Genomic DNA, 12,929 nt, shown 5'->3' on the forward strand with positions numbered 1-12,929 from the left:
AAGAGCGATGTACCTTGTCATCATAAGCATCCGTCCTGTCTCCGTCTCCTCTCTCGCTACGACTGCGGCTGCTCCTCTTTTCGCGTCGACTACTGGTCGAGATCGTGGAGCGCATGTCATCATCGTCTGAGCCGCCGTAGGTAGAACCGCGATCCGACCGATGCTTCCGTCTACGATGTTTGCGTTCTTCATCGTCGTCGTCCCTAGATTTCGAGGACTTGCTTGAAGCTTCTTTCAAGTTCTCCCTCGACTTGCTGCCGAAAAGGCCAAGGAAGCCACTTGGACGTTTCTCCTTCTCTCTCCTTGAGCTGCGATCCTCGTCTAGATCTGGGATGGAGGATACGACGGAAACCATGTCATCATCTCGTTTGGATCGTCTCCGGGAGGACTTGCGATCATCATCGTAGTCGCCGAGTTCGGAAGCAGCCGTCGAGCGTGATCTAGTCTTGGTCTCAGGTGATGCATCTCTGTCCCCATCCCTTCTCCTGTGCTTGCGTCGTCGCTCGCCAGTCTCGGAGATGGCAGATTTCGTGTCCCAATCGTCAGCGCCCTCATCATCCTCATGGCGGCGATGTCTTCGTCTCCGTTCACCACCCTCTTCTAGATCGTAACCGCGGTCATGGCTCTTCTCACGTGTCTCAGACTTGGCTTCGCGACGTCTACGGCGTCTCTCCTCGCGATCGGGGTCGTCATACTTGTAGCTCAGAGAAGCGATTGAGCCCACATCGTCATCATCGTACCTGCGTGGTCTGTCGTCGAAGTCATCATCGTATCTGTCATCGACATCCTGGTCGCGATCGTTTCGTGAGTGCCTGTCCTTTGCCTCCTCGTTGAAGTCTGCGGGATAGAATCCATTCGATTCTTTATCGTTGCCCGCCCGGCTCGGCACGTCGTCGGGAGCATAGTACCCAGAGTCGGTTACGTTACGAGCGGTGACTGGATCATGCGCCATCGTGAACGGCGCTGCGGTGGGAACCTTTGGGGCCTCGACCATCGTTTGGTATCTGGAAGGATCGGGAATGGTGCGGGCGTTTATGTAGTCGTCATAGGTCGTCTCGGTCCTGAGAGGAGAACTGATGCTAGGTGACCATTTGCCGCTGCTGTGTCTTTTCTGGACTTTCGGCCTGGGTGTCTTATCGGCCAGCTCCTCAACGCCCTCGAATGCGTAGCTTGGGATTGTCACATTCTTCTCATTTCGTTCGAGTGCACGTGCGCCATTCGGTGGAGATACAGGAGAATCGCGTGAATGGTGCTTCTCTGTAGACTCAAGGTCCTTCCTGGCACGCTCGGCATCCGAGGCCATCCTGTTTTGATCCTGGTTCATGGTCATGCCCATTAGAGCAGCGAAACCACCGGCCATGGCAGCGGTGGAGGCTTTACTGCCGCTGCTCTCACCTTGTCGCGCGAGCTTCTTCGGAGGACTAGGGGACTCTTGGAATGCTTCTCCTAGACGTGGTGGTTCGGCAGGTCGAGAAGACTCAGTTGAGCGAGAAGAGTCGGCGAAACGTGAGGTTTCAGCAGATCGAGAAGGCTCAATATCTCTAGGATCTCGGGAGGGCTCGATGTCCCTGGGATCGCGGTCCATTATTGGGCTTGATGGCGGACTGGGATCACTCATCTCCCAAGTGTCCACACTGGCTCGCTTCGATGACTTGGACTTCTTCTTCTTGTCCTTCTTCTCCTTCTTGCTGAGCTTGACCTCTGGCTCAGCTTCCCTCTCCTTCACTGCAGGTGTTGGCTCTCCACGCCGAGAAATATTCTGCATAGCTACAACTTCGTCAGTATCATTAGCCTTGTTCTTACCCTTTGTGTCCTTCTTCGCGGACGATGTCGGCGGCTCCTCTGCGAGCACCTCAGAGTCCGGTATGTCGTCCCAGCCGCCGGGCATGTGCATAGACACTGGCGGTGTAGGAATCTCGCCTTCAACAAAGCCAGGTCCCACTGTAGTCTGTTGGGGCGCCCTCCACGCGTCGCGCTCTGACTCAGGCTGCCAGTATGCCGTCTGAACGCTGCTCGTAGATGGCACAGCTGAGATGATGGAAGGAGTGACTGTGGAAGAAGGAGCAGCTGAGATAATCGATGGAGCGATAGTTGATGGGGCCCTGTTTCCATCGGAAAACGGGTTGCTCAGGGAAGAAGCAGTCGGATTGCTGAACCCAGCTGCAGTTGCATTGCTGACGATAGTGCTGACGGTAGACGCAGTTGGATCGCTGAAATCATAGGAAGTCGCACTGCTGAGGTTGGATGCAGTCGGGTTGCTCAGAGCAGATGCAGTCGGATGGTCGCGTCTGTAGATACGCTCGTCCTCTTGATCTCGTTGATCTCGGGAAAGAACCGCTGCAGTCGTTAGTGCTGCAGCTGCTGCCGCTGCAGCTGACTTCTTCTCCTTCTTGTTGCTCTTCTTGGAAGCAGCGTCCACAACACTGTCCCAGCTGGAGTCCTTCTCGTCCCGAACGTATTGCGTGCTTGGCGCAGTCTCCTTGCTCTCGGGGACTCTTGACATCTCGGGGCGGTAGGGTGTGTAGGTGGACGTCGTCTGTTCGGGCTTGGGCGGCTCGCGCTCGACCGTGGCTTCACGCGACCTAAGATCGCCGTCCGAGACAAATTGCTCACGGTAAGATTCCGGAGTAGGTACGTCAAAGTGGTGGAACTGGTTCTCGCCCCAGCTTACTCTAGACCTTGCTCGGTTCGATTCGTCATCTCTTGGCTCACGTCTAGTCTCTCTAGTCTCCCTGATGGGTTCCATAGCGGGCGATGGAGGGGCAGATGCGCTGCGTACAGAAGGAGTGCGACTACCGGGGGGTGTGGGCAAAATGAGGTTCAGCGATGGGACTGGAGGTGCCGGTGGTGGCTGAGAGGACCGACCATTTCTGGTGGCGGTAAATGCGTATGATGGAGGATAAGGCGGGCCCTTGGGCTGGCTGACAGGATAGTCTTCCCAGGATTGGTACGTGGGGAGGTCTGGGGCACCCTCGTTCGGGTCTACTGGGCGGACCTTGGGCAGGTTGTCGTTGGCCAAAAGCTCTTCCGGTGCGAAGAACTCAGCTTGTGATATTGGCTTAGCATAGTACCGCTGTTCCCAATCTTGAAGGACTTCGCGAGCTTGCTGGCGTGAATCGTCCTTCTGCTTGAACATATCGGGGTTGAAGATGTCGTCGTCAAAAATGTCCTGCTTGACTTTGCTGGGTTCGACAGTCTTGACGCTGGTTGGCTCCCGCTTCTTGCTGCTCTTCGAGGATGAAGATTCACTCTTGCTGCTCTTGGACGAAGAAGAATCGTTCTTAGGGCGTTTCCACGAGGAGGATTCGCTCTTGCTGCTCTTCGTTGAAGACGAAGACTTGGTGTCGCGCTTCCTCTCGCGCTCCCTCTCCTTCTCCTTGTCCTTGTTGTCCTTGTAGTCCTTGATCGCAGCAGTTGCGATTGCTGCTGCTGCACCAGCAGCTACTGCGCCAGCAACGGAAGACTTCTTGTCAGACTTGAAAGCCTCGCGTTCGCGGTCTTGCAGCTCCTGCTCCTTGCGTTGTACAACGGTGGCAGTCGAAGCCATTGAATCTCCTGTTGGCTGCTGTTCAAGCTTACGAGCTCGGTCGCTCTCGTATCGGTCGGTGTAGTCCTGAGCTTCGCGTTCCCTGCGTCGGCGCTCCATGTCCTCTTGAATCTCAGCTTCGCGTCTCGAGGCATCGATGCGCTCAGCTTCTTGTTGTTGAGATTCACGGCGCTCTCTCCGTTTGCGCTCAGCCTCCGCAGCCTCGATGGCGAGCTGACGCTGACGCTCCATTTCGGACATTCGTTGATGACGTTCACGGTCTTCGGCTTCCCGAGCGAGGCGTGCCTGGACCTCTTGCTGTTCGCGACGGCGTTCGTTCTCGAGCCTCGCCAATCGTTCGATGTCCATGAACTTGCGAGCCTCCTCCTGCTGCCGTTGCAACTCCAGGCGACGTCGCTCGTCTTCGTCTCGGCGTCGCGCTTCTTCTTGGCGTGTCGTTTCCTCCAAACGGAGCAATGTCTGCCGGCGGTCTTCTTCAATCCGTCGAGCCTCATCCTCTTGCAGCTGCCGTTCTTTGCGCAGACGATCCTCTTCCTCACGGAGCGCAAGTGCCGCTCGCCGGGCCTCTTCCTCTTGTCGCAGCTGTTCTCGACGCACTCGGTCTTCCTCTTCCCGGCGCGCCTCGTCCTCGCGTCTCTGTTGTTCTCGGCGACGCTCGGCCTCCTCGTCCAGTCGCTCCTGCTCCTTGCGTCGCTCACGGAGGTCCTTCTCGGCCTGCTCTTGTGTCAAGTTGAAGCGAACATTGCTAGACGCGGACGGCGGTCGGCTCGGAGGTCGGTCGGGGTGTTTCATCGCAGAAACTGCTGCAAATCCGGCAGTCGCTGCAAGTCCAGCAATAGAGGCATCTCGCCTCCATGAGGAGCTTTGGATGGGAGAAGAGTTTGCCCGACGGAATTGAGGATGCTGAGGACTTTGGATGATAATGTTCTGAACTTGAGACTGCGTGGGATAAGGAGGTGGGAAAGGTGCTGGTGGGAAGTCTGAAGGACCTGCTGTGGTGTACCCAGATTGTGATGGTGCCTGTGTTGAGTAGATGGCGCCGGGGACTTGCTGCACTGGCTGAGGGTGTTGAATGGGTATGGGACCAGGTCCTGAGGTGACAATAGGCTGATTGGTGACGATAGAGCTTGTACGGCGTGCATCGAACGACGCATTGGGGTCATGGGGTGCAACAGGATAGACCGACTGCAATGTTTGAGCGCTGCTAGACTCGCTGTCGTGGTGTCCATGGGCAGCTCCAACAGCTGCGCCGGTCAAGGCACCTGCTGCGCCAGCTGCGGCAGGCCCAATGAGCGATGTACTAGCGATGTTGTCGTAGAGGTTGTTGGAAGACCTTCTCTTCTTGCCAAAGCCCCATCGCCAGCCCCATTTGTTCGTACCTGAGTGGTTGGATCCGATAGACTCGTTGCTCTTGGTCTTCTTCAGGGAATAATCGCCGTATACGAGACCGCCATCACTCGAAGAGTCGGAAGTACCATCGTCCGGCAAGTCCTCCCACTCGTCGTCTCCGTAACGTGAGGCGGGTCTCGAAGTTTGACTGGTTCTGCGACCAAGACGGTTCTCCTTCACAGCAACGACTTCGTTGTGGCGTTTGCCCTTGCCGGCCTTCGCGGCTGTGATAGCAGCAGCCGTAGCGCCAAGACCAAGTAGCGAAGCTTTCAGTCGCTCATCCGAGTTTCGTCTCTTCGGCGACGATCGTCTGCGCGTCCTCCTTACGTAGCCGGTGCCGAATGCCATCTCGGAGTCGGATGAGGACGTTGAAGCGTTGCTGAAGCTGAAGAAGCCCTTCTTCTTCTTCTTCAGGCTATTGGCTGTCTTCACTCGCTTCTCCTTTGGTGGGGGTGCAGAGAAGAAGCCTCCGAGGAAGCCACCCTGGGACTCGTGATTCTGGCCAATCTCGATGACAGAGGCTCCAGATGTTGAGCTTCGGGATGCTTTGTGTCGGAGTGAATGCGATCTTCTCCTACGACGCTCATCGTCACTGCTGTCTCTGCGGTGATGAACCACTTGAACCCTCTTCGGGGACCTGGATCGGCTGTGCTGCTTCTTCTTTGTGGCCGCTCCAAGGGCGACTCCTGCAAGACCTGCACCAATGGCAGTGCCGATCAGGCCTGTCTTGCCGCGTCCTGAGTTGGAGCTTGAAGTTGAGCTTGAGCGAGAACGGCGCGACCGAGACTGGCGGTGAACAACCTTGTGATCCTTACGGTCCTTTTTGTCGCTCGTAACGCCTACGGACATGACGGAAATGCGGTCGGCAGAATTGCTGCGGTGGCGGATGCCAGAGCTACCATAGCTGTAACTCTTGCGATCCCCTGATCTGCTGCGGCTGTGTCGTGAGACCCTCGAACGACCGGACTTGATGCTGTATGTGTCGTCAAAGTCGTCGCGACCCGCGCTGAAGACAGCCTTTCCAGCCTTGGCAAGGCCCATGCCGCCCAGGCCTGCAGCTACCCAGCCCGCGGCGCTGCTCTTGTTCTTGCGACGCTCCTCACCCGAAGAGACTGAGCCCCAAGACTTCTTCTCCTTGAGCGAGTATCGAGATTGCTTCTCAATGCCACCAGTGGGTCGCATAAACTCATTGGATCGCCGTTTGTAGTAGTGGTGCTTCCGTGGGGCGTCCAGAACGGAAGAGCGAGGGTCAAAGCAGCCCTTGCAAACTCCAATGTACTCGGTGTACTCTTCCATCTTCTGCACATCTTCGTAGTCCTTCCACCAATCGACAAACTTGGAAACAGGCCCGGTGTGCTGATGCTGGTGAGCCATGCCGCCTGAGATGTATGGACTGGGTGTAAGGCCATTGGGATGATGTCCGTTCGGACCGTGCGTCGACGGGTGATGGTGTGTGCTGTGCGAGTGTGTGTGGGTGTTGGAGTGGGTGTGTGAGTGTGAATTATGTTGGTTTAAGCCATAAGCCGCCAGTCCTGCGGCGCCAGCAGCGTACAGTCCGGCCATGCTGCCAGACGAGTGCTTCTCTGGCTTGGCTGGCCGAGGTGGCTTTGGAGGAGGCGCGCCTTCCACGCCGTAGGCGGCGGCTGCAGCAAAGGGTGGGAGGTAGCTGCCGTCGTTGGCAGCGGTATTAGAAGCATTAGATCCCGGGCCGTACATGTTGTACGTAGAAGCCGGAGCAGCCGGGGGGGTATTATTAGTATAAGAAGAGTATGATGTAGAAGGGCGAACATTCGATGAGCTGTAGCTCGTGGTGTGTTCGTGATTAGAGGAGCTGTGGCCCATGGCATATCCCAGGGCAGCTGCGCCGGCCGCAGTAGCAGCTGGGCCGAAGGTGCTCGACTTGTTGGGTCTCGATGAAGATGCGGGTCGCGGTGGCTTCTGGGGCGTCGGGGTGTCGTCGACGAAGGCACCGGGCATGGACGAGCTCGATGGTCGTGGAGGCCTGGATGAAGAGCCATTTGTGCTGGGCCCGTAGAAGTCTGCAGCGGCGCCCGATCCGGTGTCGGCAACCGGGTTGGGCTGCGCGGAGGCAGACATGAGATGGGGGGTATCCTGTCCTATGATGACAGAGGGCGGCTGGGGCCTCACGCCAGGCTGTTGGTGCACTGACTGGCCCTGGTCGTTGTAGAAGTCGGCAGCCGCTCCAAATGGATGGCCGCCAGGGAGCGCGCTCGAGGTGTATCGCAGAGGGTCCTGGCCAGGGAACTGGCTCTGCACGTGATCGTCCATGTCGTCGGGGTGTGGTGGGTGGCTTCCTACTGGCAGAGCGCCCGACATCATGGGCGCTCCTGCCTGTCCTGGGAACTGCGAGAAGCCGTCGCTGCCAATCTGGCCGCTGAAGCTGCGCTGGACCGACTTGGGACTGTCGACAATCTCGCCCCTGTAGCCGGCGCCCGTTTGCGACGTGCTGCCGGACCGCACTGAGCGCGTCGAGCGGCGCTTCTCGAGCTTCTTGTCCTTGGTCTTGCCCGTCTTGCGGTCCTTGTCGTCGCGCAGTGTCGAGCTGGACGACTCGGCATAGCTGCTGCGGCGATCGTCGCGACGCATGTTGTCGTCGTCGTAGGGACCGCTCGTGTTGTTTGTTGTGGCCCGTGAGCGCGGCATCTCGTCGAAGGCAGTCGTGAAGGAGGCAATCGAAGACGCGGAAGGCGCAGTGTCACGTTTAGATGAGGTCGATGTCGATGGCTTGCGCGTCGTCGAGGATGACACGACGGAGCGGGCGTCTGGGTCGCGCTTGGAACGCGTGGAGTCGCTAGTACGGCGGCGGCGACTTTCCTCGTCCTTGTTGCTGTTGGAGGCAGCAGAGCTACCGGTCAATCTGCTCCACATGATGGCGGATGACTGCAGTCAGGATCGCGGGGGCGCAGATGCGTTGTTATTACAAAGTGGTGCTGGCAATGGGTCGGGCGCAAATGAGATGAGTCTCTTGGTGGGATATGCTGGGTATATCGCTGCAGACAGTCGCAAGTGAGAGAGAATCGTTCAAATCGTCATGTCGTGATGATATAGTACAGGTTTCCGATGCAGAATGGCTAGGAAAGTATGCGCGCAATGCCCAAGGACAACCAAAGCAGCCTCTCGCGGTACTAATCGCAAAGATTGGTGTGGTGCAGAGCAGCTGAAGTGCTCGGCTTGGGACGTAAGCCCCAGCAACCGAGTGAGTTGGCGGCAAGGGTTAGCTCGATCCACACGGGATGGAGGCGAGGCTGGGCCAATAGCTGCCCGATGGCAAACGCTTCTTCTGCGGATCTTTACCGGGGCTTCTTCCGGGGCTGTTCTCGCTGTCATCGAGAACATGTTGATCAAAGTGAACTGTGCAGGCTGGGGCGCGGAAATCTAGGCTTGTGGTTCTGGTAGCTAGTAGTAGCTCTTGCTGCGTGTTGCGAGCTCCTCCCACGACCTTCATCCGACACAGTCAAGGCGCGCGGAGATTTCCGAGGCCATCAGTGTAGTTATCTTGCATGTTCAATGTTGGTTAGGCCGCCGAAATCTTTAAACCCGATCGTTGATAGTCAAACATCACCCAGTCGCATCGACAAGGATTACAACAAAAACAAGGCGCGCGTGTGACATTGAATCCATTTTTGCATTAATCAGGCTTGTGCGACCTGTGTGCATCTATTCGCGACTGTGCTATGCAGTCCTTCTGGGGAGCCACTCATTACACTCCACATGTTCCTTCACGTTTCTGCACGTCCAATCCATCATCATCTGCATAGCCTGAGTCATCCGATTCGAATCCAGAGTCTGATGATCCATCCAAATCACGACTCATCATTTCCCAGGTCTCGCTTTCTTCTGGGAGAGTTTTCAAGCTGTACAAGCCATATGAGAACATCGCTTCTTTTAAGCACTGCGCCCTGGAGCCGCGATCGCGGTATTCCATGATTTCCAGTAAGCTCCGCGCGATGAGATCAGGTTGTGCTGTGCTCTGTCCTACGTCGCGTAGTATGCACCAAAGGACCTCCGCACCCCGCTCGTGGAACAAGTGGTCTTTCATAGCAAGACCAAGGCCAACTTTCCGCTTCTTATGAAGTTGCTGGGAGTCTCGGCGTAACTAGGGCCGCCCACCAGCCATCAACATCTGCCGTATTTGCAGGATTTGGGCGCGGTGCTCTGGTGCTAGTTGATCAATCTGCTGCTGCGACAGCGCCATGACTTGGGCATACAGCGCCTGCTGGTCCATTCCAGGCGCTTGTGGTTGCTGCTGCTGTGGAGGCTGCGCGTACGGCTGCGCGACGGGTGGCTGAGTTTGGGGAGGTGTAGGCGCGACTTGTGGTGGGTACCCGGGGTAGTTCACAGGCGGTCGCGCAACTTGCGGTGGTGGCTGCTGTACTTGCTGAACAGGTGGAGCCTGCGCAACTGGGGCAGGCGCGGCCGATGTCTCCACAAGCGAGGTCAGGATTTGTGGGTCGACCAGCTGGAGGAGCAGTAGCGACTGAAAGATGGCATAGGCCAGCTGGGGCGCTTGTCGCAACAGCTCTGTCGCCTTGGTGGGATCCGTCATAACAAGGCCTTTCATCTGCGAGAGGATATCGAGGAGCTGATCGGGAGGCAGCGTGGAGAGGGTGCGCGAGATGGCATCGGGGCAGGTGAGGTTGGGCGGCAGCTCGACGCCGGGTGGGAGAGGACCCAGCGCGCTCGACGGTTGCGCCGGTGCCGGTGCTGCTGGTTGTTGGCCGTTCATGGCTGGCTGTGTAGTCTGGTCGCGGTTGGAAGGCGCGTTGTCGCCGGAGCCGCTCTCGTTGGACCAGTCGACCCTCAGCTTCCTGCCCATTAAATCGTAGTCGTTGAGGTTGCGCACGGCGGAGGCTGCGGCGTCAGCGTCGGCGAACTCTGCGAAGCCAAAGCCCTTGGGGCGCCCAGTTTCCTTGTCGTACACCAAGCGAAAGTTGAGCACCTGTCCGACGCGCCCGAGGGTTTCGATGATGAGCTCTTCAGTGCCGCCTGGGTTTGTTAGTTCGGGTTAGGATTACAGTGGTGTCAAAGAGGCAGATTGGGAAGATCTGGCGTCAATGTAGGCTCCAGGGTGAGTGGTCGCATACCGTAGGGAATGTTGCCGATGAAAACAACTCGGCCCGCTTTGTCGTTGGGCGCCATCGCTGTGCAGACTCGATATTGATGAAGAGGTCGCTGGCAGGTACACGGTGAAAGAGAGTCGGGATATCGTGGGAGGTCGAGTGAGTGTTTCTTTGAGGCTTCGAAGGTTCCGCGAGGCATGAGCTTTGGACCGTCACTAGCGCGACTCTGGGCTTGGCGCGTCTTACCTGCTGAGCAGGCACACGACCAACTCTTCCCTTCCAAGGTTGGACATGGTTCGTCCACAATTTGAGCGCATTTTACTATATTGACATTCCTTTTCATGCTCGTAGCTTTGCATCGATATCAATCTTGGCTCTGGACGATCGCATGGTATCTCACAAATAATTTTCGCAACGTTTCGTGATGATGTTCAATTGGTGAAAACTACAACTCTACAACTTCGCCGCCGACGGCGCACAACACGTACCGTCCTCACCAATCGTTGCAGTAACACTAGGCTGCTGGTGCTGCTCGCTCAACAAGCTGCTCTTGTTAAACGCCTGCTCACTCGGCGGTACATCCAGCGCAGGGTTCTTATCGAAGAAGTTGACTGGCTTCATATGGATCTTGATGATCTCGCAAGGCATAACGGGGAAGTCCTCAATACGAGGCACGTGGTTGATGCCCGCTTGGATGTAGACGACAAAGTCCGTGTCTTTGACGTTGTCGTTCCTCTCTGCCCAGCTCCGCACTCCCGTTCCACCACGACTCTGGTTGGTGTAGGTACCGCCTGCGTACAATTCCCCATCCTTGTGCTTGACGACGTAGATGTTGTGGTCGGAGAATTCGGCGCGCTTGTAGTTGAAAGAGTCCTTGTCGGAAAGGATCTTTTGGAACGGCGGCGCCTGGATCTTGTATGCGACTGGCTTTCCATTGACGGGGTTTCGCACATTCGGGTTCTGGATCTTGAAGGTGCGGTTGTTCTCGTATGCGATATCGTAGCCGCCAGACTTGTCTACAACGGTCTCTTGGACGTAGTAGCCAGTACCGTGGGGGTTGAAGTCTGAGCGCGGCATCGGGAACGCCTCGTCGTAAACGAGTCTGTTGTCATACCCGTCTATCATGGGGTCCACGCGCAATGAGAAGATATGTTGATGATGGACGGCAAGTACACCGGGGTGCACGACTGTACCAAAGGGTACCTCGACACCTTCATCGATAGGCTGCGTGCTCAAGATGCCGGTAGCCCTAATTTCGTAATCGACTTCACCGGCCTGGTTGAAGATGAAGGCCAGGATGTACTCGTAGTTGGCTACGGTGATGATGCTCTGGAGCACCAACTCCCGGTTTCGAGCGACAACTGCGCGACCGGTGCGGTAGTTGGTGTGCTTGAAACCGATTCCAGCATCTTGCTCGTGGACGCATACGACGTTGGGCATCTCCACAGACCCACCGTGGTTGTCGGCGAGTACGGCTGAGAGATAATAGATCGAGCCCAGACAGTCGCAGCCCAGCTTGAGGTTGTTCGCCATGATACCAGCACCAACATCACCCAAGTCGAAGGCGCTCTTCTTATGGTAGGGGTGACGAGGGTCCGCGTACGGAATGTTCATGTCTGAAAGGCTCATTCGGTAGAACAAGCTGCGGTTGTCGTAACGGACATCGTACAGTACCATACCTTCACGCTGGTTGAAACCAACGCGGAAGTTCCATTTCTGCCATGAGATGACATTTGATGTACCTTGCTGTTCGACTTGGAAGCTAGCACCTTCCGGCTGGACAACATTAAGCGGCTTAAGATCGGTCCGCAGTTGTTGGGCCTCGGGTATGTACTCGTTGGGCGGTTGGATCTTGTACTTTTCAACCGGCTTGATGGTGTTGTCTGCACCAGTCGGTAGTATATCAACGCGAATGACCTCCATCTTCTCTGTGCTCACCACGGGCGAGATAGGAAGTGGCATTGCGTAGTGGTTGGAGTCGGCTTCTGATGAGTTCATCGGGTCCCTGAGGTATAGGAAGCATTGCCACAGCCTATCTTCGTCTCCAACGCCGTCGGACCCGTAGATCCATGGGTCGCTGATTACTACTGTGCCTTGGGGGAGCTCGAGCTTGGCAATCTCCGCTTGTACTTTCTCATCGGTCAGGACAAGTTTCTCGATAGCGACGATTTCATCGCCATCCGCGTTGGCATGGACAAAGGGCCCTAGAAGGACGTTGCGATCTACGCGACGTGAGGTCAAGTCCACGACAGCCTCGTGGAATTTGTTCTGCCGACTGATTAGACGCGAATCATACTTCCAACATCTTTGCACATACGGTGTTCCGGATGTAGTAATTGACAAAAGCTTTTCTCGCGATTGACGGAAGTGGCTTGCCGCTGTGCTCAGCCTCCAGATATTTCAGTGCCTCGACTTTTGGTGGTTCCTGCAACGTTACGACCTTGAAATGCAGGTCTGTGTGCGCTGGCCATGAAGCTTTGATGATCGCCGCAGCATCTTGGAGTTCTGATGCCGATAGCGGGGAGAATGGATGAGCAGATACCGATTTCTCGCTCCGCGGACTAGGATCAGTGGCGACTTCTGCAGACATCTTCTCGCAACGAACAATTGGAAAACACGAAATTGACGAAGAGTTCAAAGATGGGGAGTAGAAGAAGTTGAGTTCGGAGGAATGAATTATAACGCTCGAACTACCGCCCAACGCTGTTGCCCTAACACAGCATTCGATGTGATAAGACTGTGGATCTGGCGTATCTTCGTATAGTTTCCGCATGGACTTTCCGTGTCAGTACTAGGCGTATGTCGATGGCGACGCGACGTGCAACGGAATCACGTGTTGTACCCCGCTCCTGAGGTCCCAGCCTTGGAAGTCGCTCCCATGCTCTCAACGTGGCAAGCTTCCAGCGAACGCT

At 56.4% G+C, this 12,929-nt stretch overlaps 3 protein-coding genes across 3 annotated transcripts in view; all 3 read right to left on the reverse strand.

Moving 5' to 3' along the window:
- Positions 1 to 7,825, reverse strand: part of J4E83_008033 (uncharacterized protein) — a gene marked incomplete at both ends in the record, with an annotated part of 29,765 nt that extends 21,940 nt beyond the window's left edge. Inside the window, one exon of the mRNA XM_049334930.1 lies at positions 14 to 7,825. Within this exon, the coding sequence (XP_049186081.1) occupies positions 14 to 7,825 (7,812 nt within the window). The remainder of the gene's footprint in view (positions 1 to 13) is intronic.
- A 1,228-nt stretch (positions 7,826 to 9,053) lies between these two features.
- On the reverse strand, positions 9,054 to 10,096 carry J4E83_008034 (uncharacterized protein; the record flags this gene model as incomplete). Its single annotated transcript, XM_049334931.1, has 2 exons — positions 9,054 to 9,943; positions 10,042 to 10,096. The coding sequence occupies 2 exons, from the start codon at positions 10,094 to 10,096 to the stop codon at positions 9,054 to 9,056; spliced, it is 945 nt and encodes a 314-aa protein (XP_049186082.1).
- Positions 10,097 to 10,470: 374 nt separating this feature from the next.
- Positions 10,471 to 12,607, reverse strand: J4E83_008035 (uncharacterized protein; the record flags this gene model as incomplete). Its single annotated transcript, XM_049334932.1, has 2 exons — positions 10,471 to 12,285; positions 12,335 to 12,607. 2 exons carry the CDS (start codon positions 12,605 to 12,607, stop codon positions 10,471 to 10,473), a joined length of 2,088 nt encoding a protein of 695 aa, XP_049186083.1.
- Positions 12,608 to 12,929: the final 322 nt, after the last annotated feature.

The sequence above is a fragment of the Alternaria metachromatica genome (genome assembly GCF_023757995.1).
Source record: "Alternaria metachromatica strain BMP 0045 chromosome Unknown scaffold_21, whole genome shotgun sequence".
Classification (NCBI taxonomy): Eukaryota; Fungi; Ascomycota; class Dothideomycetes; order Pleosporales; family Pleosporaceae; genus Alternaria; species Alternaria metachromatica.